Consider the following 26,814-nt stretch of genomic DNA (forward strand, 5'->3'; position numbering starts at 1 on the left):
GACACAATACTTATAATGCTATGCTTCTTATGCATGTATTCATATTCATAGTAATTACTGTAATTTACTTTCAAAATAATGCATGCATTTTTCAATCAATGATAACTACTTTTTATATTACAAAATGTCCAATCAGTGAAACAGTCCCTCAGAAGCAGTGCACCTAAAGCAACAAATTGGCTCATTACCAAATAAGCTAAAAATACATCAGACATTAACAATCTGGAATCATAGGAAATAAAACAGAGTTGTATTTATAGACACTTGAGCAAATATATTGAGAATATATGGTTGGTGACTTTTGATAACAAGTTATATCAGACATGTCTAATACTGCAATGGAATAGCAGCCTTTTCAAACGATTTATATTGGAAAAGTCTGATATCACATGATATCAAAAGTTACCAACCATATATCCTCCTAAAGACCCAAAACAGATTGCTATTAACAGTACAGCACAATATGCAAATGAGACAGCCTGATGCCATCAAAATAGATTGACGTGTATTTAACATTGCACACACAATTAGTTCTTGATCAAATCATGAATAATATCACATATTAAAACACATTTGAGCAATAAGCAAAAAAGGAAACAAATGAAACTTGTCCTGAGATTCAACGTAACAAAAATGAAATTCATATTTTCTGTTAAACAAACTCAGCCAGCAGACTGAAGTCCACATTAACTGTTGGGTTCAATAGTGTTAATGAAAATTATGTCTGTAAGCAACATCATAAACAGAACAAGGGCTGTTTGTAAAACATGCATGCCCCCCCATATGGGCTGTCAGTTGTAGTGGCAGCCATTGTGTGAATACGTTTTTTGTCACTTTGACCTTGACCTTTGACCTAGTGACCTGAAAATCAATAGGGGTCATCTGCGAGTCATGATCAATGTACCTATGAAGTTTCATGATCCTAGGCATAAGCGTTCTTGAGTTATCATCCCGAAACCATTTTACTCTTTCGGGTCACCATGACCTTGACCTTTGACCTAGTGACCTGAAAATCCATAGGGGTCATCTGCGAGTCATGATCAATGTACCTATGAAGTTTCATTATACTAGGCATAAGCGTTCTTGAGTTATCATCAGGAAACCATTTTACTATTTCGGGTCACCATGACCTTGACATTTGACCTAGTGAGCTTAAAATCATCAATAGGGGTCATCTGCAAGTTATGATCAAGCGTTCTTGAGTTATCATCCGGAAACCATCTGGTGGACGGACATACGGACCGACATGAGCAAAACAATATACCCCCTCTTCTTCGAAGGGGGGCATAATTAACAAGATGTGTTTGTGAAACACTATGTCCCCCGCATATATTTGACATTTGACCTTGAAGGATGACCTTGACCTTTCACCACTCAAAATGTGCAGCTTCATGAAATACACATGCATGCCAAATATGAAGTTGCTCTCTTGAATATTGCAAAAGTTATCACAAATGTTAAAGTTTGCCGCAAACAAACCAATAAACAAACCAACAGACAGGGCAAAAACAATATGTCCCCCAGTATAGACTTTGGGACATAAAAATGATTGACACTTTCATTATCACAAAGGATTATTGTAGATTTCAGATTATGTAAGAATTAAGCATTATGCATTAAAAAGCACAATTACCATGATTTCTTTTAATAGTGATGTTTCCTTATTGTTTCAGATACTACTTTAGTTATGTTATATTATGCCTGTTTCCTTGTAAAACTGTTGAAATTATCTCTCATTCATAATTGCTTTTTTAACTACTGTTCTAGATCGATTTTTTGTTTACTTTTTAACAACGTTCCTACAAAAACAAATTTAAAGTGGATGTGCCTTACAACTGATATAACATTTCAAAGAACCATGACAATCTCAAATGTCTGTTGCAGCAATAATAATTCTGGAAATGAGTGGAATTCATAATTGGTATCGGTCATGGGTATAATAACGTTTCAAAATGTTAGGTCAGAAATAGTGGCAAAATTAAAAGTTTACTGCCTGATCTTTTTGTAATATATCAGGCAAGGCTTAGAATATTATAACAGCGAGTCTTGCCGATTCTTTATTTTATTCGTGCCGAGCCCGATATATTACACAAAGATCAGGAAGTAATCTGTTTTTCTGTTTATCATACCTCTATGTCCCCGATTTAAAAGAAATAATGAAACTATCGCTAAAAAGCTGCAGATTTAGTGGGAAGGAATATGATTTTTGTCGTTTGATGTATTAATAATGACGTCATTAGCACTTGCGCTTGATGTTTGTAAAACAAGTATTTTGCTGTTTGTGTTGCATTTTGTGTTTAAAATATATTACATCTTGGTATCAAATTGTTTGTTTCGTTGAATGTGATTCAAATTTACTAATAATGATTACTTTATAGTTGATTCCGAGTAATATGAGCTACCTCCTATCATCGACTGATATGAAAACTTTCTGTTGAACAGATATAAAAAATATATCATGCAACGTTTATATCAGGCAGGTAGAAGTATCAATGCAGCGGTATGATAAAACAGAATACCATGGAATGTACAGTTAGAAATAACAAATGATAAAGTGTAACAAGTTGAATAAAATATAAAATAACTTAAATATTCAATTTAAAGTATACATACAAATATTTCAAATGAAAGTAGTCAATATGAAAAATATATGAAATCCTTAATGTAAAATGTGGTCATATATACAGCGTTTACCTTAAACTCAAAGTCAGGACAAAACGGACCCTTAGGTTAATATCTCGGAGAGTCTGTCAGGCGTTGTTGTTTTTTTTGGTGTAAAAAAATCCAGTTGGTAACTTTTTATATTTTACACGTTAATCATAATTATTTTTGATATTATAATGTACATTTCCTGTCAGTCATCTGACATAATGACCACAAGGATTTCTTAAAATTGAATATCTGTATTAGTAATATTGTACATGTTAACTTAAAGCTATTAGTTTAATAATTAAAACAAGAAATGTCATCATGCCAAGAAAATATACTTTACAAAAAAAGTACAAAAAATGTGCATATTTCTGCTTAATTGTAGGTCAGCAACCTCACCATGCGACCCCAAACACATGTGTGAAGTTTCCATTTAACTCCTGTCGTAGAAACATTGATACCCTTTATTCAACTATGAACAGATAAAACAAAAGTTCTAAGAACACAAAGTGGGTGCAATTCTGCTAAGTTGTGGGTAAGAGTTCTGGAACTTGGTCAGGTACATCATGAAATTATCAGGACATATGTATCAAGTTTAAATTGATTACCAGTAGGAGAGTGATATGGAGTAATGGTATGTTAATCTTAATTATCATCTACTAAACAAACAACATACATATGTAATCTCAAGTTCAAAACCAAGATTTCTTCTTGTATGCAAGTTCTGACACTTTGGCATGCAAATCCCCTTTAGAAAACTGCACATTTTTCTCTGCATAATATCTCACCGCTTCAGCTACATTTTCTGTGTGATCCCACTGAGATGTCCAGCTATTATGATTGCCAAAAAATGGGGCTGGTTTAGGACAGCTTGTATGAGACCCTTCAACAATGCGAGGCTTCTGAGCTTTGCCAGCCTTTTCCAGTTTTATATTTTCATGCAATCGTTTACAAACAAAGCATTCAAAATCTTCAATGAAATTTGTCCTTTCATTCTTCCATGTCTCCTGAACACTCCAGGAGCGTTTTAACATCTGTGCTTTCAAATAAGGGTTAGTCACTCCAGTCTTCTTCCAATTAAAGAATTTGTTGTATTGCTCATCATTTTTATTCAGAAATTTTAGGTAATTAGCAAGTTCTTTTGCCGACTTAAAATCTTCTATTATAATTGCAGAGTGATTATCAGGCAAGATATCCTGAAAAATAAATGTGAAACAAACATGCAAATTAAGAGTTGTCAGCATGTGAGTGTACATATGAGAAATATAATATTTTTACAAAATTAAATGCAATATCAATGCAAAATGACCAGTGATTTAAAACTACAATCATGCAAGACAGAAACCTTTTTATGCTTGTTGTTTTTTTTTAATGTTTTTATTGATAGATGTACGAGTTATTAAAATCAAGCAAACAAACACATTTCATATGATACACTTTTCTATAGATGTAGAAGTGTTTTTTTTTTAAATAAGATATATAAACTAGGTATATGGAATATAGTTAAATAATATGAAATTTAAGTTTTTTAATGTCACATGCAATTAGCATACATAGATGCCCATTTTATAATTTTGGTAAATGTCATATAAGGTTTCATCCCTTTATCAGCTACATTTATTTTGGTTCAAATGATGAAAGTCAAAGTGATAGTTTTTGCTATAAAAAAAGGGCAAAAACTAATCAATGACACATCACAACTAAATTTCCAAGATACACATGCTTATCAACAGGGATCATATTTTCCCGCAACATCAATCGGTCCGGATATAAATGGGGAAAAAGTATCCGAAAATTTATGTCCAAAATCATGACAAATTACCTTAAAATATATACCATTGGTTTTGCCATTCATGAAGGTGGTATAATAAATGTACAAGTTAAATTCCCTTAGGCATTTTTTTTTTAAACGGAACGATTTTTCTCAACTGGTTTTATCATTTGCTATTTTATTGTTGTTTCGTGTGCTGTTTTATCAGACTTTTTCATAAGTCTATACCGATGTTTTAAATTGTTGTCGACTTGATAATAGCTTACAAACATGCACTGAACCAAACAAATGTCTGTGTGTAGGTTGGCTACTGACAATAACACACCAAATAATTAAGAAATAATTCGTGTACATTATAGTTTGTTGTCAAATAACGCACGACCGATAGTTAAGATGCGTAGGGATTTAATCACGAGAGCGAAACATTTGAAACCACGCATCTAATTTTCCGGTCGTGAGTTATTCAACAACAAAGTTAAAAGTACACGGATTATTTCGATTCAAGCACGGTTTTATTAAAGATTTATACAATGTATATTATTTTCTTGTAGTACTTTTTTTATGTGAAGTTCCGCCCATAAAAATAACTTTTTGCTGTTCTGTCGATCAGATCCGCGACTTTCATGCATAATTATATAACCGGATTATTACATTGGTGGAAAATGTATCGGCATGTTTTGTATAGTTACAGCGCGTGCTTTCAGACGCGTCTTTTCGGATGCGTCTTTAATCCGCTGTTCACAAGTTTTTGATTCTTGGTCTGACGTGCAATAAACCGGTAGAGACTGCAGCCAATTGTTTTATCACACTCGAGATAAGAATGTCATAAGGGTTTGTTAGCATGTACACTGTGTAATCGATATCATGAAAAGGGAATTTTAATAAACAGAATCGGACCGACTGTTTGGGATTTTCAATCGGTCTTTCATGACCCCAATCGGTCTAGGACCGACAAAACCGAAAGAAATATGATCCCTGCTTATCAATATGTTTGAACAACTTTACACACACAAATCTGATGGACCAGACAGAGGACAAGGGTAAACAAAATGCCCTCCTTTCACCCTCAAATATTCCTACCCATACCCTCTCTAAATGCCCCCTACTCCCCAATTCACAATGTCACGCCTTACCCCCTCAATCCAGCCAGATCAGAGAAGTGCAAGCCCAGATTGAGTGCCCCCCCCTTACCCCTCAATCCAGCAAGATCAGAGAAGTGCAAGCCCAGACTGAGTGTCCCTTCTACCCCCTCAATCCAGCCAGATTAGAGAAGTGCAAGCCCAGACTGAGTGGCTCCCCCCTCCCCCCTCAATCCAGCCAGATTAGAGAAGGGCAAGCCCAGACTGAGTGTCTCCCCTACCCACTCAATCCAGCCAGATTAGAGAATGGCAAGCCCAGACTGAGTGTCCCCCTACCCCCTCAATCTAGCCAGATTAGAGAAGTGCAAGCCCAGACTGAGTGTCTCCCCCCTACCCCCTCAATCTAACCAGATTAGAGAAGGGCAAGCCCAGACTGAGTGTCTCCCCCCATACCCCCTCAATCCAACCAGATTAGAGAAGGGCAAGCCCAGATTGAGTGCCCCCCCCCCCTTACCCCCTCAATCCAGCCAGATTAGAAAAGTGCAAGCCCAGACTGAGTGTCTCCCCCTACCCCCTCAATCCAGCCAGATTAGAGAAGTGCAAGCCCAGATTGAGTGTCCCCCCCCCCTACCCCCTCAATCAAGCCAGATTAGAAAAGTGCAAGCCCAAACTGAGTGTCTCCCCCCCCCCCTTCTACCACCTCAACCCAGCCAGATTAGAGAAGTGCAAGCCCAGATTGAGTGCCCCCCCACCCACCCCCTAAATCAAGCCAGATTAAAGAAGTGCAAGCTCAGACTGAGTGTCCCCCTACCCCTCAATCAAACCAGGTTAGAGAAGTGCTAGCCCATACTGAGTGTCCCCCCTCCTTTCCATACCCCCTTAATCCAGCCAGATTAGAGAAGTGCAAGCCCAGACTGAGTGACCCAACCTTGATTCTAGGAGATCCATGTATAACAGGCACAGTTCCGAGCATCAGTGGACGCCACACCTTCTCTGTGACATAGTCATCACAAACATAGTTCTCCATGGCCAGAGAGAACTTGTACTGGGCCTGCAGTCGGTAGAAGTCCTCATGCTCCATTCCTATTACTGGATCCTTCACACTGAAATACATCATCAGCAAACATACATCAATATACAGAAGTTTTTTTTCCAAACAATAGAGAATAAAAATATTGCCTGTTCATACTTACATAACTGACCTCTGTTTTCAGGCCAACCTTTAATTTGTTTCTAGGTTGAGATTTTTTACTCAGGTTGGCTTCCCTCAAGATTTACCTAGTTTTCTCTTTTCACACTATATTATTTACATGTACTTACCTATTTAATTTTCATTAAGTTTCTGCTTTATAAGAACACACAAATGATTTCATTTTAGAATGTAAAATTAAATTTCTAAATACACCTGTAATCTCACTCAAGTTCATTTAATAAAATCTGCGAGTCATGATCAATGTACTTATGAAGTTTCATGATCCTAGGCCTAAGCGTTCTTGAGTTATCATCCGTAAACCATCTGGTGGACAGACGGACATACGGACCGACATGAGCAAAACAATATACCCCCTCTTCTTCGAAGGGGGGCATAATAAATTTTTTAACTATTTTTACTGTTAAAATTGTATGAAAGACACAGAAAAAAAGTATTTCCTACTGTTCTGGAAGATCTTTGTTGTGAAGGCAGGTACCGTATGAGTCTATCACGATTTCCTTCATCAGAGCACTGACGTAGCCATCGCGATTTGTAGGCACGTTCTGGTCACTTTGTGTGTATGAGATCATAGCCAGGCCTTGATCCCGTTGCAATCTAGTAATGACAGCAATATGGGGACATAACTCCATGCTATCATTATGTTTAGGACGGTATCTGCACACAAACTCTCCCAGACTTAACCAATAAATTTGAGGCAAAAGCACTTACAATTTAACTTTCCCATTCAAAAGCTCTCACTTTTTATAATTTTACTAGCCAGACAAAATCTCTTTGGGATATTAGCTCATCCGTGAAATTTGATAGTGAGGTGTTAAAGGCTCAAATGCAGTTTAATTCTTTACATGTCTTTGTAACAAAAATAATTATAATAGCCAAAAAAGTTGGTTCACAATTATAGTGCTTGCTTAAATCTAAAATTTAAAAAAGACAGCAGTTTCCATATGTGACAAAGCTGTCAGTTGAGAGAAGTTAGTGTTTGAATCTTTGACACGATGGGGCATTGCAGCTGCCCTCATTTGAAAAGTGTTTGCAAACAGTCTTATTCACATGTGCTATAGAACTCATCTGATATTTTATTTGGCTTGCTTTGCTTATTTCATATGCATTTCATATTTTTCAAATACAAAAACAGTGTGCTTAAGAGTGTTACTAAAGAACTAAACTGACATTAGAGAACTAAACTGATATTAGAGAACTAAACTGATATCAGAGAACTAAACTGATATTAGAGAACTAAATTGATATTAGAGAACTAAACTGATATTAGAGAACTAAACTGATATTAGAGAACTAAATTGATATTAGAGAACTAAACTGATATTAGAGAACTAAACTGATATTAGAGAACTAAACTGATATTAGAGAACTAAACTGACATTAGAGAACTAAACTGATATTAGAGAACTAAACTGATATTAGAGAACTAAACTGACATTAGAGAACTAAACTGATATTAGAGAACTAAACTGATATTAGAGAACTAAACTGATATTAGAGAACTAAATTGATATTAGAGAACTAAACTGATATTAGAGAACTAAACTGACATTAGAGAACTAAACTGATATTAGAGAACTAAATTGATATTAGAGAACTAAACTGATATTAGAGAACTAAACTGATATTAGAGAACTAAACTGACATTAGAGAACTAAACTGATATTAGAGAACTAAACTGATATTAGAGAACTAAATTGATATTAGAGAACTAAACTGATATTAGAGAACTAAACTGACATTAGAGAACTAAACTGATATTAGAGAACTAAATTGATATAAGAGAACTAAACTGATATTAGAGAACTAAACTGATATTAGAGAACTAAATTGATATAAGAGAACTAAACTGATATTAGAGAACTAAACTGATATTAGAGAACTAAACTGATATTAGAGAACTAAACTGATATTAGAGAACTAAACTGATATTAGAGAACTAAATTGATATAAGAGAACTAAACTGATATTAGAGAACTAAACTGATATAAGAAAACTAAACTGATATTAGAGAACTAAACTGATATTAGAGAACTAAACTGACATTAGAGAACTAAACTGATATTAGAGAACTAAACTGACATTAGAGAACTAAACTGATATTAGAGAACTAAACTGATATTAGAGAACTAAATTGATATAAGAGAACTAAACTGATATTAGAGAACTAAACTGATATACGAAAACTAAACTGATATTAGAGAACTAAACTGATATTAGAGAACTAAACTGACATTAGAGAACTAAACTGATATTAGAGAACTAAACTGATATTAGAGAACTAAATTGATATAAGAGAACTAAACTGATATTAGAGAACTAAACTGATATAAGAAAACTAAACTGATATTAGAGAACTAAACTGATATTAGAGAACTAAACTGATATTAGAGAACTAAACTGATATTAGAGAACTAAACTGATATTAGAGAACTAAACTGATATTCTATTTCGCTTGAATCTTCTTTTTTCACATGCATTTAACATCTGTCTGCTTGTATGTATTTTTGTCTTTTTGTTACTTACACATTGTAAGCTGTTTTGTGTATTGTCTAGGAGAGCTTTTGCCCCATGTGGTAAAATCTCTGAAAAGCTTTTGTACCCCTCCTTCGAATTCGACGGGTGAGTTTATGTCTAGGAGAGCTTTTATTCCACTTTTGTTGAAGACACTTTTAACATATAGTCATAAAGAATATAATCAAGACTGATTTCATTAAGTAGAATGATGTTCACCTTATTCTAATCAACATGCAGCGCCCCAGCTAGGCTTTAACAAGAGTGCCAACTTGTCACAAAATACACCCGTTTAAAGGTCTGAATTATATTGATCAAGTTTGATGACTTTAAGATAAAATCTCTTTGCGTAAGAGAGCGGTCATAGTTAATTTTGCATATTTAAGATAATGCAAGGTCCATTATTCAGAAGTGCTTAAAGCAATGTCGCAAGTTATCATACTTGGCCAATATTTTAGACCACACAATTTGTGATCAAGTATGATAATAATATGATTAATACTTGTTGAGTTTATTTCTACAATTTTTCATAATTCAATGGCCGTAATGAATAAACTCAGAAGTGTTAACAGTTTCATGTGATCTGGCTTGTTAACAAAGTTGCCAACAAATATCATCACCAAGTTTCATAACGATCCAGTTAAAGCTGTTTTAGGTACTTCGATCATTTTTTATAATTCAAGGGCCATAAGTTCAGAAGTGCTTCAAGTGTTCTGTAAATTTATTTAACTTGGTCAAGATATTCATTAAATTTGACCAAGAATGTATGCCTACATAATAAACAGTTGCATGACGATCTGATTAAAATGATTTTTTCAATTATTTTTATAACTTAAGCGCCAGAAGAGCTTCAAGATATCAAGCTGGTTATCAAACTTGGCCTACGATTATGCTTAAGGTAATTATTTTTGGCGCTTATTTTTCCAGAAAACCTCATTTTCATCCATAATGAAGGACACGAGTATTTTATCATAACTCCAACCAGTTTGAGTTTCTCGGCTGACACATTGAAGATTTGTTTTATAACAGAATGATAGTCTTTAATTAATTGTTACAAAGCCATTATTGGGTTAATAGAAATGTATACAAGACATAGAAGATATTTGTTCATGTCAGTGTAAGATCGTTTGTTATTTCACGAGTGATCATAGAAATTATATTTTCACGAGTGGCGCAGCTAAGGGTGAAAATATTATTTTTCTATGATCACAAGTGAAATAACAAATGATCTTACACTGACATGAACAAATTTTCTGTTTCTTTTATGCCCCTTTTTCAAGAAATAATTAACAGCTGTTTCCCTTTCTCTGAAAAGTTACCCTTTTTCGGAGTTTATCCCGTGTCGTGCTTCAATACATTTCAAACACAAAATGACGTCATAATGTGACAAAATGACGTCAATATACCAGCGAAATTCTCCAGTTAAACTCTTTTACAATGTAAATAAACGGTGAAAAAGCATAAAATAAAAAGAAAATTTGTCGGATTCGGTGGAATGTCGATTTTAATTCACTCGTGATCATAGAAAATATATATAAAATTATTTATGATAATCTAAAACTAGAAAAAGGAGTTCTGAAAATTTGTTCTTTTCACCGGTAAAAATAACAATTTGTTCTTTTCACTGCTGTTATTTCACTGCAGAAATGTCATATTTTATCATTAGGTATAAAAGAAAATGGTTATACCTTTCTGCGTGCAGTGGCATTGTAAATCAAATAACGGTATGACAATTATAGCCATATGAAGTGATATTGTACATCAAATAATGGTCAATTAGAGCTAATATTGTGATAAATTGTTTCATGGGTTACTATGTTTAAAGAAGTAAAATAAATGGATTGAAGAACAAACAAACTTGAATATGTTTACATATATACATTTGGAAAAGGAGTTATTATTTGAATTTGGTGAACAAAATCCCATACCAAGTTATACAGCAGACATGTGTACATTTGTAATTGTATGTCAAAATTTTGGGACACCAGCAGTTTCCAAATGTTTTTATTATTATTAAGTTTTTGTGGACACACATTTTAAAAATAATTGTTCAGTCTCCAAAACTTGGTGTCATTACAGTATGTTATATTAGTAAGGAAGACAAAAATATTATAGACTTGTTATTAAAATGACTATCAGTAGAGAACTCTAATGTCAACTTATGCCAATCATCTTTTCTTTATTAATTACAAAAACTTGAAAATTTATTCAAACATGTACTAGAATACAAGAAGCTTTGTCATTGGTACCTTACATTTTGTGTTCCATGAATGACATTTAGACACCAGCCTACAGTCTCCTTCATAAATGACACTGTTGAAAAGTGAGAGGCATTTCATCAATTGTTCTATGATTATGTACTTAATCATCAAACTCTTTTCCAAGATTTTGCATTTGCTTGTCAAATATAGAATGTGAAAATTATTACCAAATATTTGTGTTTTCTTATCAAAATATTCACTGAAAGCAATAATAAAAACATCTAAATTGCTCATGGCTGATGGGATGCCTTTCTAAAATTGGAAACTAAGTATAAGCATAGCCCGAAAGTTGCTGGCTTACATTTAGTGTGGGAGACCATAGAGGTAAAATACATATGTTGAAATTGTGTTTATTAAGAAAAACTAGAGATTTCCAAGCAATATGGTCCCCTACCGGTGAAACTCCACCATTGTCAGATTTTATTTATTTTTTGTTGCCATAGCAACCAAAATTCTTGATGAAGGAACAAAATGAAATGACGTGCATAATCTCCATATTGCCATCTATCTATGTTTCAAGTTTCATAAAAAATATGAAGAACTTTTAAAGTAATCGCAGGATCCAGAAAAGTGTGATCGACTGACAGACTGACAGACGGACAGAGCGCAAACCATAAGTCCCCTCCCGTTTCACTGGTAGGGGACAATAAAAGCATTTAAGATCAAACAGCCAATTATAAAGTAATAGATTATTTTTTGCATTTTATAGACGATATATGTTAGATTTGGTTGAATATCAATTTTAATTCATGGGTGATATTTTCATGATTGGCATTTTGGACAATATAATTCCCTGTTGGGCACCACGAAATGATAGTACATGTATGTTCAAAGGGAGCTAATGCATATGTTTTTACAAACATTTAATGCAGAGTAATTGCCCTTGGTAAAATCAGGGGTAAACAATTGGGAAACCAAAGATATCTAAAAAAAAGTTTCAGTAAAATAATTACAATTAACGATAATTTTCACTGTTATTTTTCACTGTTTGAGTCAGTGAAACATCAGTTTTCATTCACTGATATTTCTCTATAAACCATCGGAAAGCATAACATAAATATTATTATTTATGCATGCAAATGTATTTACTTAGTCACCTGTTCTTTTCATCCGTTGATACAAGGTACTTGGTGCCTTCCAGCCAGCGCAGGTCAACCAAGTGCTGAAAGGTCAGAGGGAAGTCTGCTTCACGTTTGAACGTGGCCGTGTGGTTAAACAGGCTGATGAACAGTGGCATGTGTAACAGGAAGTTGTTCTTGGGGGACTCCTCATGCAGTAGGGCCCACTCCTGAGTGGGTTGCCGAGGTAATGGAAGGTCATAAACTTTCAGAGAGGTGCCGTAAAACATGACCACCTAAAGAAGGCAACAAACAACACTGCAACTGATGATTTATAGCCATGTCAAGAAAACTTTATTTAAGTTGAACTTGTGTGAAATTTTTGCATCAAAGTTTTCTCCAAGAAGCTTAGAGAAAACAGGCTTTCCTAGAAAAAAATGCAATTAAAAACATAATATTGCAGTAGACGATTGTTCTAACAAGTTAAGTACATCAAACAATTTAGCCCTGGCTTTATGAATGACTAAATACATAATCAATGTTGATGTCATGAAACCTATCTCAGGGACCGGATTTGCCGTGATGAATATTATGTAAATTGCATAAATTAAGAAGTGATACACTATTTATCTTTGAGTAATATTTGAAAAACAATGGTTTGAAGTCCTGATTTTCTGCTGATCTAGGTTTAAAGGATTGCAGCAATAGATTGAAAATAGCCTTTTCACTTCAGAACATTAGTACTTGGCTACCTTGGTATTGGTATGTTGCCAGTAGTGCCTGTCCTCTGTGAAATAGCAAGAGACATCCCCACACTTCCTGTAAGCACCTCGTTCCTTTGTGAAAGGGGTCCACCATAGAATTAGGGGCTCCCTTATGTCCTCCCTCAAAGCAGCATTCTCATTGCTGTGGAGGTCTTTGAAAGCTAAAATAAAATTATAGTACAAAACATTTATGGGCCCAATTTCACCCAGCAACAATAGGCCAATATTTAAAAAAAATGATGGACCCATATTAACAAAGCCATAAATAGGCCCATATTCACCAAGCCATAAATGGTCCCATAATGCATCACACCATTAATGAGACCATATTGATTACAAATAATATGCAAACAAAAAAAGCAATTAACGGGCCCATATTCATTAAGTCAGTAACAAGTCCAAATTTACCAAGCCATCAATGTGACAGTATTCACCAAGCAATAAATGAATAATAAATGAATAAATCCGAATTCATCAAGCAATTAAAAAGCCAAAATTCAAAAAGTCATTATTGTGCCTTGTCCGCCAAGACATAAATGGGCCCATATCCACCAAGCAATTAATAGCCTGGATCCACATTGCCATTAATGGGCCCATATCCAACAAGCAATTAATGGCCTGTAACCACATTGTCATTAATGGGCCCATATCCACCAATCAATGAATGGCCTGCATCCACATTTCCATTAATGGGCCCATATCCACCAAGCAATTAATGGCCTGTATCCACATTGCCATTAATGGGCCCATATCACCCAGACAATTAATGCATTCAAATCAACCAAGCCATAAATGCACCGATTTTAAGGAGCTGTTTAGATTTTCTTACCTGGATCATATAAATGGTTTGACGTCTCCATTTACAGGTACCCAACCTGGTCTACAGAAATGGTTTATTATTTTCTGATATCCAACCTGGTCGATAAAAATGGCTGACTATTTACTGGTAGCTAACCTGGACCACTAACCGTTGATGGTTACCTGGCAACTCAGCATCCACCTCCGCATACTTGTCTTCCTTCAGCATCTGTCAGGTTAGACAATTTAAAAGTTACCTTATGTACAGCCTTTGGCAGCTTTGTTATTGATGAGGCAAGAATCTTAACTGATCGCAACATACGCTTCATTAAAGGTCTGCGTTACATGTGTTGAAAATGTTGGCTCAGAAATAAGTTTGCGGAAGATACTTACCCGGTATATCAATTTTGGTCAAAATATTATGTCCGCAAAAATTGTCACAAAGTTTCATTATGATCCAATTAAAACTGTTCGAGTCAATGTAAGGACTTCGTCCTTATGGACCACACACATTTTCCCATTATAATTTATGCGTTTAAACAGGCATATGAAAATAATTCAGGTATTCCTAAAAAGAGTGGAAATGCCTACAAATTAATTCATGATTTCAAAACAAAAATAAATCATTGCACTATACTCAAGATTAAATCTACAATATCAATAACAAGAAACATGGTAGAGCCAGAAGACAAGTCTTTAAATGTTTTTAATTTAAATAATCCTGCATGTAAGCTACCAACATACAAATACAGCACCCACATAGAAACTTAAGCGTCTGACTGAAACAGTTCAACGGGTCTAGCATGGAATCCCGAGCTAGTTATACGTGTACACTATCTACACACAAATTTCAGTACATTTCCACACAAACCCCCATGCCAGGGCTGCATTAAACTAATCTACACATAAATTTCAGATTAAGACCTCATCCAAATGCAATGTATTCAGTACTAACCATTTTTCTATTTTTAGTACAGTAACCTTGACCCTGGCTGGCCCTAAATGCAATCCGAAGCTAAGTCAGCATGGAAGATATCCACTCACAAAATGTCAGTGTAATGCCTCCGCCCAAACTGAAGTTATTGAGTGTACGCCATTGTCCAATTTTTAGTAACACCTTGACGGCACACGCCACAAATGCAATCCTTAGCCAGGTCTCCGTGCAAGCTCATTATATCCATAGTTTCATAAAAATTGGTTAGATAATTCGAACTTAAGTTATTGACTGAAAACCACCTGTTTCAGCAATGTCATAAGTAAGCATACTTCTTATGAAGATGTGCCAAAGTGAGCTTCATGTCAACTTACTATATTGGATTCAAATAGATATCATAAAACCTTCAGGAATAAATTAGCCCCCAGAAAAGCGGTGTCTATATTTACCATGTAAAACACCTGTGCGGATAAACGAATGCTCATATGTGCTATCTATTGAATCAATGCTTTGACAAAGTTGAAATGGGTGAAGTTAGAGCACATTGAAACAATTTTTGAATCCAAGTACCTTCAATTTTGAAATTATTTCAGTTTGGTTATTGAAATTACCAGATGTTGTTTTTTATTTACAGTATTTATTATTGTGTTTGATTTCCTATCCCTTTATTTATTTCAACAATGGTTCAAACCTTAAATATTTATATTTTCCCCTTTATTTACGCTTGATTTTCTATATATCTTCCAATATAGCCTCATTCACATGACTTACCATTCACATATTCAGTTAAAAACAATGGCTGACAAACTGGTTTTACAAACATCTATGATGTTTAAAGATTAACAATTGTTCCAAATAAATGTCAGATTAATTTTAAAGTATAGTTTAACATCCAAATGCAATAATGCATGTATCGAAAGAATTTCAGTTCATACAAGGTGCCAAACAACAATTTAATATATACTCTGCACAATTTTGAAAGCTGAACCATTTCTCAGCTAAAATTTATTGTTTTCAAAAAAAAAAATTCCATGTCGAAGAAAACTGTGAAATTAAATGTAATTAACCGACTTGCTTCTTTCTCCCAATTAGCAACATCATTTAACTGTGTAGGGCCGTCTCTTTTTTATAAATGTACATGTAAACAATTGGTACATTCTGCATTAATAAAAATATGCTACTTGGTATTAATTAAAACTATATTAAAACAAAACTTTTAAAATAAAATTGAAATTCATATTACAAATCAATTTAATATTATCCCAACAATACCCTTTTTATTAATATCTTATCGCAAATTCCAACTTACCGTGTAGCCAACCAGCATAAGCGTGATGAAACCAATCAGACACACGTAGAGGAACATCCTAAAGGGGTCCACCTTCATTTCTGACTGGCGATTCTTCCGCCCAGCCATGATGGCATCAGCAACCTGCCAACCTGATGAATTTGGAGGTTAAGCCAAAAAGACACATCTCTTTTCTTATGTAAATAAATGAAATGGTGGAGAAATTAACTACTTCAAGATGTACAGGAGCAGACAGATTTTCTTTATTCATAGTCACAAAGCCAATGAACAGTCAAATTGAAAATTCATCCCATTTATAAGTCACAAAACATCCTCGCTGCAATAATCCAACTCTCAGCTGACAGCTATTAACCTGCATGGTGAGCTGCATGTAAGAACTAATAAAAGCTAAAAACATCCTAAACACGCAAGAAACATCCTAAACATACAAGAAACATCCTAAACACGCAAGAAACATCCTAAACACGCAAGAAACATCCTAAACACGCAAGAAACATCCTAAACACGCAAGAAACATCCTAAACACGCAAGAAACATCCTAAACACGCAAGAAAAATGACTTACATATCAGGGTGCAGGATCACGTTACTTTATTTAATAAGCCTTATTTCTTGGCCAAAAATTTAGTGTGTACAACATTCATATACATGCTTTTGCTGAACGCAACGTGAAATTTTGGTACTTATTTCAGATGTATTCAATAATGTTTTCTTAAATCTTAAGATATCGTCACAAACTGCAAGAAAAACTGTCTTTTATGCGCTAAAGGTTTTTGCAAACATATTTCAATAACTTGAGATATTTGCCAAAATAAAGTTTTTCACTTTGTGTTGTCATTCTGTCCAGCCCTTGTGTAAACCCCTGTGAACCCAGTTGATCCTTCACCCTGTAGACTGACAATGGTACAAAAGTGGGAAAATTTAGTTGCAATAATCAAACTCCCAGCTATTGAACCTTCGGGTCTTTGTAGGTACTCAAAAAGGTTTATGGACGTTTTATGCCACTACCAGTTTGTTCCACTGATATTTGTGATATAAAATGTATTTTATAGGTCTGTTGTTGTTTTTGTTTTTTATCGAGTGCACCGGGATTGACTCCCATATGGCCATCGCCCCCAGAAAGACGTGTTAGTTGGTTACGGGGGATAGTGCAAGATACAGGAGACACCCGTTCCAGAGGTGACCCTGGGTCTTTTTAGTGCCCGGTGTATAGCACCTAGTACACTGCACCTCGGTTTTAACGTCTCATGCGAAAGACGAGTTAGTAGATTAGGTGCAGCGGGGGATTGAACCAGCGATCTCTGGATAGTGAAGCCGGTGTGTTACCACTAGACCACGGATCCGCTACTTTTATAGGTCTTTGGTCCCAGTAATAATATATAGCCTGATAGGTGTGAATAATACGTATAGGTGTGAATCAAATTAGGAAACTTTCACATTTTTAGTTGTCACCTATGTGCAATTAAAAAAACAACAATTGTATAACGCAGATTACAATATTTTTAATTGTAATACATGCACATGATGTTTGAAAAATGTAACAGCACTTCATTTTGTATACTTATTGAACATAGTGCACTATTCACACATATAACTAGAACAACAACAGTTCATTTTTATTATATATATATTTATACTTAACTGCAATTTAATATTGCTGTAGTTAACTACATAAATATACTTTTTAAATAGGGTGAATTAACGATTCAAATGACACTCAAAATGAAAAGTCACAATCAAAGCGCTGAAGGCACTGAAGATGTTCGCTATTGCATAATTTAACACGCAAATCATTCTTCAAAATCAATCGCAAGTTTGAAATGAACACACGCAATTCAACTTTATAAAGTGTGTGTCATAGCGCACGGGTCGAGTTTTGTGTGCACTTTTTATCATCCTTATTATTTCATAGAAATAACTTAGACAAAATAAAAACAACATGCTTTTTGGACGTTATGAAAGCATAGAAAGTATGATGAAAATGGTAATGAGAACTTAATATAAAGAAAATTTGCAGTCATCATCATATTAAAGGAATATTTTTTCTGATATCAAATAACTATCTCACCAAGAATATTAACTCATAATGAAAGTTCCGTGTACAAAACTTTTGATTTTTGACACCATATACAAATTCAAAATATACAATAATCTTCGTATCTTGTATATGGAGGAATAAAAGTATATAAATATTGCTGTTAATGCTTTACTTGTTACCCAAGCAGTTCACACGGTGTTAACAACGCTGACATAAACATAGGTATAGAGCACTAATGCGCTTTTAGGCGTAGCTGTTTTACTCAGTTTTCATCTTAGTGACTTTTACATAACGCCAACAGACACGAATGAATATTTTCGAATATTTCATAAGCTGATTCGAGATACAACCTCTGAATTTTTGCAACATCACTGCGAATGTGCTCAATTCAAAGGATGTAGCACTGTTCAGTGTAAGGAATTCCGGACTACTCTCTGTATGCTCAAACGACACAAATTGTGGCCCTGTTACAATTTCACTTCTGCCTCCAAGATGAGAAAACAATCATTAGCGAAATAGTATAGTGTCAAGTTAAGAGAAAATCGTTTAATTATCATACCACAATGTTTGCCGTACTTGGTCAGCACTTCTGGAAATCATTCCTTAATGTGTGGATAGGCTGCCATTATCAACAAGTTTGCTAATTTGAATTCAATTTTTTATCAAAAAGCATTGTTCTTAAATGTGGCATTTTCAATTCGCAATGAGATTTGTAATGACCCTCGTCATGCGAAAATGGGTCTTATTCCATATGCGCCCATCATATAAATAGCCCATTCAGCTATCTCTCCTTCTGGTAAGGAGAAACACAACATATTGAGTGATTTTATAGCCTATGGCCTGACTGCGCAAAAGCATATGTTGGGTTTAACAAACGCTTGCCAAAAGGCATAAGACCCATTTTCGCATGACGGCGCTATTGACGTGTGATTTAAATGTGTCGACAGAAAACTGCGTTTAAATCAAATATCAACATACGATATATTTCGATAGTGAAGAAAGATACTCATAACAAGGCATATGAGGACACATATGAAGTGCTCTCCCGTAGTATATTTTTTATCTACCGGTACTCACACTAATGTGTGGTTTGACAATGCTAACACACATTTCATGCGGTGAATATGCAACTTACAAGTGAAAAACGCACCACAATAGTTTAACTTTTGTTTGGTTTAAGCGATTATAATGCATTTTCGAGGTTGCCTATAGTATACCTGTAGTCAGTCTTCGAATAAGCCTATAAGCCCGAAGCCCGAGTCGATTCTTGGGCCGGTCAGTCGATCCTAAATGCTTATAAAATAGCCTGACCGTTCGATAAAATATTTGAGCGTAAAATTGTAAACAAACTGAAAAACTGAAACTACTGTCATATCAATAACCTGATTTATACGCGGTTTTAAGAGGAACGATTAAATTCGCTATTTAAATGCCTAAAATGACGTTATACGTGTACAAGAATTGCATGAACACATGCGGCCACCATTTTTCTAAACTGCCGTGTAAACATCCGGGTATGTTGCTATTTAAACTATTTGAAGCCCAATCGAGATGAGGTTATTCAAACTGAACATGCGTAGATCACGTTACGGATGTTTGCGCATTGGAAACTTCATAATGTTTTAAAATAATGACCAATCTAGAAGCGTGTTTAATTTTAGAAGCGTTTTCCGAAAATTTATCTATAATTCATGAAAAATGGACGAAGTAATTTTTAAATAAAAATAAAAGAATCTGTTATACCCCGTCACACCGGACTGGCGTCCTTACGGCGACCCAGGTCGCAGTGAGGACGCCATAGACGCCAGAGGGACGCAGTAAGGACGCAAGAGGACGAAGTGAGAACACCGAAAATTGCTCAGGACGCAAGACCACGGCGACCACTTTGAACATGTTCAAAGTAGTCGCCGAAGTCCGGCGTTTTACGGCATTCTGTTAAGGACGTCGTAGGGACGCCGTTGAGACGCAGTAGTCGTAGAAGGGACATGGTAGGGTCGCTGTAAGGTCGCCATGGACGTCGTGTGGTTGCCGCTCAAACCCACAGAAAATGATCATTGACTGCAAGGCGACCGTACGGCTATTGTGACATTAGTACGTCCTTTGTACGTCGATTGCGTCATCAGAACGACTATGGTCGCAATAAGAACGCTTGAAGAACGTCAAGGACGCCGCTCAGACGCCATATGGTAGCCTTTGGTCGCCGTAAAGACGCAGTACGAACGCGGTAAGGTCGCAAGGGACGTAATAAGGACGCTGTGAAGACGCGCAGAACGCCAAAAACCAGGACGCTGGTATGACGGGAAGGCGAAAAACAGCATTTTTACCAAAAAAGTCATTGGCGTCCTTTCTGCAACAATCAGAAATTTCCAGAAAGACAGTCTTAGGTCGCCGTAAGGACGCCAGTCCGGTGTGACGGGGCTATAAGGGATATTGTACACATTGGGTTAAAAACAAATTGATCCTTATTACAGTTAGATTTCCATGTGTTTCAATCAATTATTCTTGCGTATTAGAAGACGTTTTTTCAACAAATTATTAAAAATTGTAGTACTTTCGTTTATTCTGTAATCTGGTTCTGCTACATGACCTACTTTGCTACTTACAGGCTGTCAAGTGACCTTTTTTCAAAAAGTAGGAAAAAATAGGAACTACTTTTGCAAGAAAAGTAGGAAAAAAGTAGGAAAAAGTAGGAACTTTTACCTCAAAAGTAGGAATACATAATACTTATTTTTTAGACACAGGTCCAGGAAACATAGCTTGAAACAGAGCAGGAGTGCCATCACATGTTCTGTATGGATACCAACTTGAAGCTACCTTAAGGGCCCAGAAGATTTCAGCCTTTTGTACCTGTTCCTTGTGTGATGGATGTACTTGCATACAGATAGATTTATCCCCACAACCCTGAGAGCTGCTTGGCTTTTGGGCACTTCCAAACAAACGCTTTTGTGAATTATCATGCATGTATTTCATGTTTTCCTTGTGTTTTTATCCATTTGCATGACTTATAAGTTGATTAGCACCAGAATTACTACAAGATGGACTTCATTCAGACAGTACAATATCTTGCAAACTCATTGCCGGTATCTCTCTTGCACCATGATCCCAGTGTTTTTCCACTGTTGTCCAACTTCTCCATCCATGAAGGGTTAAACTTTGTTTTCCCACTAGGAATTTTAGCACTTATAGTGTATCTATGATAATTAAGTTTCAAGCAAAGCTACCCTGATAAAGAAGTATACATGTAATTAGATGCTGTTCATTTTGGTGTATCATCAAATAAGTGGTTAGAGGTCTTCTGTGTATCGATATAAAAATGGTAATTATATTGTGCATGTTATATCCTAAAGCAGAAGACCAAATTTATTTAGTGATACACCAACTTGTTGTACAAGATTAATACTAGTATATAAAGCAGTGTAAATGCTCTGCTACATTGTGAAACCTTTAAATTGACAATAGGGTGCAGTTATAATGACTTAAGTTACATTCAAAATGACTGGTCATTGCAGAGCAGATTATGCAACTGGAGAAAGGACCTTATCACCTGACATCTTTTATGACAGCATTGATTGGGCAATGAAACAGTTGCACTACATTGTTTATTCCACTTTCAAATAATGGCTTTTACATTATTGATGACTTTGCGTGAGTGTTATAATGCCGTTTAATAATTTTAATACTTCGCTTTAACACCTTAAGTTACCTCACTAGCTATGGCATCATTAGACAAGAATTGTGTTTGTCCGAAACACAATGCCCACTATTGCGCAGCTTTGAAATAAAAATTCAATATATCATTTGGCAGGTTTAGAAATTATCTCTCTTTTAAAGCTTATTACTTCCCTTGGATTGTATTTTTTAACTTTTGACCTTGAAGGATGACCTTCACCTTTCACCACTCAAAATGTGCAGCTTCATGAGATACACATGCATGCCAAATATCAAGTTGCTATCTTCAATATTGCAAAAGTTATGGCCCATATTAAAGTTTTCGGACGGACACACACACACAGACAGACAGACAAACGGACTGACAGTACAACTGCAATATGCCACCCTACCGGGAGCATAAAAATGTATCAGGGCATTTAGGCTCTGTGCATTTATCTTTAATTACTAAACATGATGTACCTATGATATCAATAGAACATCATATCCGTTGTCATGTAATACAGAATTTATTACATTATATTTGTAAATGATGAAAACTCGGCAAAGCATCAGTTTTAACTTTTTTCCAATAACTTGTGTAATAAATTCCATATTACATAACCACTCATACAATACATGTATCTCTATATCTCTACATTCCAAACAGCAATATCATGTAAACATGCATAAGGTTTGGTCAAATTGTTGTCAATGGAAACAAAATAAAACTGGAATAAACAATGGGTTCCCTCAGCTCTTGCATCACTGGGAACTGTGTAAGGTAGTGAAGTCTGCAGTGTACAAATGCTAAGGAAGTAAACAAGGCACTATTGTTACTTCAAAAAAGAACTTGTCAATAATTTTAAAAGTTACATAAGAAATAAATATTTATGCTCCTGAAGAGGTGCTAGCAGACAGTCAGCATGGGTTGTCAGGTCTCATCTAGATGAATGCACATTAACAGGGATACAGTCATGCCATAGATTCATTCATCCTGCAAGTTTACTAAATAAACTCTTTAAAAAAAATAATTCTCCATTGAAAATGAAAAAGTAGGAATAGTAGGAAGATTTGGTAAAAAAATAGGAAAAAGTAGGATCCTGATGAAAAAGTAGGAAATAGTAGGAAAAAGTATGACCGCTTGACAGCCTGTACTTATAATCTGTATACGAATATACAATACTTTTCACGGTTGACACATGCTTATCAAAACATCGGGAGTAAAGCCACATGCCGACAATTCAGAAATTCACTGGCAATTTTCCTAGTAATAATACGATAATAATCTGTTATTTTAATAGGTTGATGTATTTTTCAAGTTCTTCGGATATTTTTTAAGCATGAAAATAATTCAATTTGCTTTAAAATTAAACCAAACACCGGTCAAACTGATTAATGGAATCATTGAATGAGAACATGTGTAATAATAAAGTTACAATAAACAGCATAAATATCTGGTGCATTTTGTATAAAATGCATTTCAAAAGGAAACAGAATACCTTTTATTACTGTAATCACATGCATCTGTTTTTACTAATGGAAGTAGATTTTCTGATTGTTAAGAACTATTCTGGTGTTCCTGGCCAAAAAAGTCATACAATTTATATTGACCTCTTCGGGCTATTGAACATGTCTTCGGGCTATTCAAAATTCCATATGATTAGCCCGAAGGGCTATTTGGCTAAAATATTTAGCATGAAGACTGCCTGTAGTAATTGATGAACTCATATCCAACTGTCTATGTATTGAGAACTGTGAATATTAACAAGCTACACCTTCTACTAACCTTCTACTATTGCGTTGCTAGCACCCGTAAATACAAAAGATCGCCGCTATTTGTTGAGAACCAAAGAACGTTTTCCAAAAATACCCGCTGTAGTAGCATGAACGAGGTTACTAAACATGTCATTCGTATTATTATTATAAAGTGTTTGTTATATTCGGGTTTAGCGATTATGAAACATTTTTTGTGTGTTTGTCTATCGTATCGCTTAAGTTATTGTTGAACTTATGTTCAAAGTTTTATAAATTGAGAAGATAAATAAGCGTTAATTTTTTCCTGAATCTATTAATAGCCTCAATTTACGACCTGTACTACGTCATTAAGGTGTATGTGAGAGCGTAACCTATTGCGTTGTTATCGCCTGTTGACTTTCCTTTGTTTATCGACAGGCGCATCTATTAATAGCCTCATATTATGAATGGACTGAGCAAAAATACTACGTCATGAAGACGCTGCAGAAAGTGGACTATTTTATTCATTCATAAACAATCTCCACCGCGACACGTACAATACGATCATTGTTTATTGATTCTTTTCTATAAAAGCACCGTTCGAAACTATTGCATTTAACACAATATTAATATCATGTTTCCATTTGTGAATGAATATAATTGGAGAACTCAAACCTCTTGCATAAATTATACAACTCTTTCTCGCGCGGATACGCGTAGTAAGCAGGTATTGGGCTCCTAGAAGCTAAGGCGTATCGACCTGAATTTTAGACTTACCACCTTAGACGGTCGCTAAGCGACCATCTAAAAACTTAATTTTAATTATATTGATCATAGAATTTAGAAACACAATTTTGTAAAATATCACTTTTAACATATTTGAATATATTTATTAACATAACATCCTTAATATCCATTATTCAAAAGAGGATATTCACAGAGACATAGATATCTTCATCTCTGATATTTAACCCTTTCCCCCATAAGTAGCAAAGTGAAAATGGCTTTTGCAGCCAGCATAATATCTGAACAGCCTGCGAGTAAATTGCAGGCTGTTCAGGTTTTATGCTGTTTGCTGCTCATCAGTATCTAAGTGTTGAAAATGAAGCCTTTAAAATTTGAATTTATTAATAAAGGTATCTAATTAAATTAAACTTTCTTAGACACTACAAATGCGTCAAATTACGTCTCTACGTGGTAAAGGGATTCAATGACTGAATGTTCATATCATGTAAGTGGGAATTATATATCATAGGGAATTATATATCAGTGGGAAGAACTGGTAGTGGCACGAAACGACCATCACCACAGTGGCACTCATAAAAAATCAAAGCATTCGAGAACAACTGTCTGTGCCACTGTGCCGGATAATGAAGATTTGCTGAAAATAGCAAAAGAAGTTTAACAAATACAGAAAAAATATTTCAAGAAAAAAATACAATTCATTGATAAAATAATTTTTGATAGACCACATTTTTCATAAAAGATAATGTGCTAATGCTGCAAAATAAAAACAGAACGAAAAAATGAACCTGCGATTTTTATTGTTGATATGAATTGTTGATTGTTGATTGAGGGTTACTAGATTTACCGAAAGCGCGCTTCGGTATCGGTACCGAAAGCGCAATAGAATTACCGAAAGCGCATTGGATATATGCGTTATGTATACAATATAAGGAGAATTAGATACATACTGTTAATACAAATGTTTCAAGCCGCATACATACCTTGTTTATCGACAGGCGCATCTATTAATAGCCTCATATTATGAATGGACTGAGCAAAAATACTACGTCATGAAGACGCTGCAGAAAGTGGACTATTTTATTCATTCATAAACAATCTCCACCGCGACACGTACAATACGATCATTGTTTATTGATTCTTTTCTATAAAAGCACCGTTCGAAACTATTGCATTTAACACAATATTAATATCATGTTTCCATTTGTGAATGAATATAATTGGAGAACTCAAACCTCTTGCATAAATTATACAACTCTTTCTCGCGCGGATACGCGTAGTAAGCAGGTATTGGGCTCCTAGAAGCTAAGGCGTATCGACCTGAATTTTAGACTTACCACCTTAGACGGTCGCTAAGCGACCATCTAAAAACTTAATTTTAATTATATTGATCATAGAATTTAGAAACACAATTTTGTAAAATATCACTTTTAACATATTTGAATATATTTATTAACATAACATCCTTAATATCCATTATTCAAAAGAGGATATTCACAGAGACATAGATATCTTCATCTCTGATATTTAACCCTTTCCCCCATAAGTAGCAAAGTGAAAATGGCTTTTGCAGCCAGCATAATATCTGAACAGCCTGCGAGTAAATTGCAGGCTGTTCAGGTTTTATGCTGTTTGCTGCTCATCAGTATCTAAGTGTTGAAAATGAAGCCTTTAAAATTTGAATTTATTAATAAAGGTATCTAATTAAATTAAACTTTCTTAGACACTACAAATGCGTCAAATTACGTCTCTACGTGGTAAAGGGATTCAATGACTGAATGTTCATATCATGTAAGTGGGAATTATATATCATAGGGAATTATATATCAGTGGGAAGAACTGGTAGTGGCACGAAACGACCATCACCACAGTGGCACTCATAAAAAATCAAAGCATTCGAGAACAACTGTCTGTGCCACTGTGCCGGATAATGAAGATTTGCTGAAAATAGCAAAAGAAGTTTAACAAATACAGAAAAAATATTTCAAGAAAAAAATACAATTCATTGATAAAATAATTTTTGATAGACCACATTTTTCATAAAAGATAATGTGCTAATGCTGCAAAATAAAAACAGAACGAAAAAATGAACCTGCGATTTTTATTGTTGATATGAATTGTTGATTGTTGATTGAGGGTTACTAGATTTACCGAAAGCGCGCTTCGGTATCGGTACCGAAAGCGCAATAGAATTACCGAAAGCGCATTGGATATATGCGTTATGTATACAATATAAGGAGAATTAGATACATACTGTTAATACAAATGTTTCAAGCCGCATACATACTGTTAATACAAATG

The 26,814-nt window shown here is 34.9% G+C and overlaps 1 protein-coding gene across 11 annotated transcripts; it reads right to left on the reverse strand.

Annotated features, from left to right (window-relative positions):
- On the reverse strand, positions 1-26,675 carry LOC127847489 (alpha-(1,3)-fucosyltransferase 10-like). 11 transcript variants are annotated; one of them, XR_008033997.1, is made up of 9 exons: positions 26,421-26,442; positions 16,348-16,478; positions 14,288-14,333; positions 13,295-13,467; positions 12,582-12,838; positions 7,154-7,306; positions 6,428-6,602; positions 1,050-3,845; positions 1-904 (listed from the first exon to the last, which is right to left on the reverse strand). XR_008033997.1 is itself a non-coding variant. In XM_052379464.1 (8 exons), exons 2-8 carry the CDS (start codon positions 16,453-16,455, stop codon positions 3,342-3,344), a joined length of 1,416 nt encoding a protein of 471 aa, XP_052235424.1. In that variant the 5' UTR covers positions 16,456-16,478; positions 26,606-26,675; the 3' UTR covers positions 1-3,341. The 11 variants fall into 11 exon arrangements, 10 of the variants coding, with proteins under 10 accessions (XP_052235424.1, XP_052235430.1, XP_052235425.1 ...); XM_052379464.1 differs by lacking the exon at positions 26,421-26,442 and adding an exon at positions 26,606-26,675 and having other exon boundaries at positions 1-3,845; XM_052379470.1 differs by lacking the exon at positions 26,421-26,442 and adding an exon at positions 26,606-26,657 and having other exon boundaries at positions 1-3,845; positions 16,348-16,470.
- Positions 26,676-26,814: the final 139 nt, after the last annotated feature.

The sequence above is a fragment of the Dreissena polymorpha genome, chromosome 10 (assembly GCF_020536995.1).
Source record: "Dreissena polymorpha isolate Duluth1 chromosome 10, UMN_Dpol_1.0, whole genome shotgun sequence".
In the NCBI taxonomy this organism is placed as follows: domain Eukaryota; kingdom Metazoa; phylum Mollusca; class Bivalvia; order Myida; family Dreissenidae; genus Dreissena; species Dreissena polymorpha.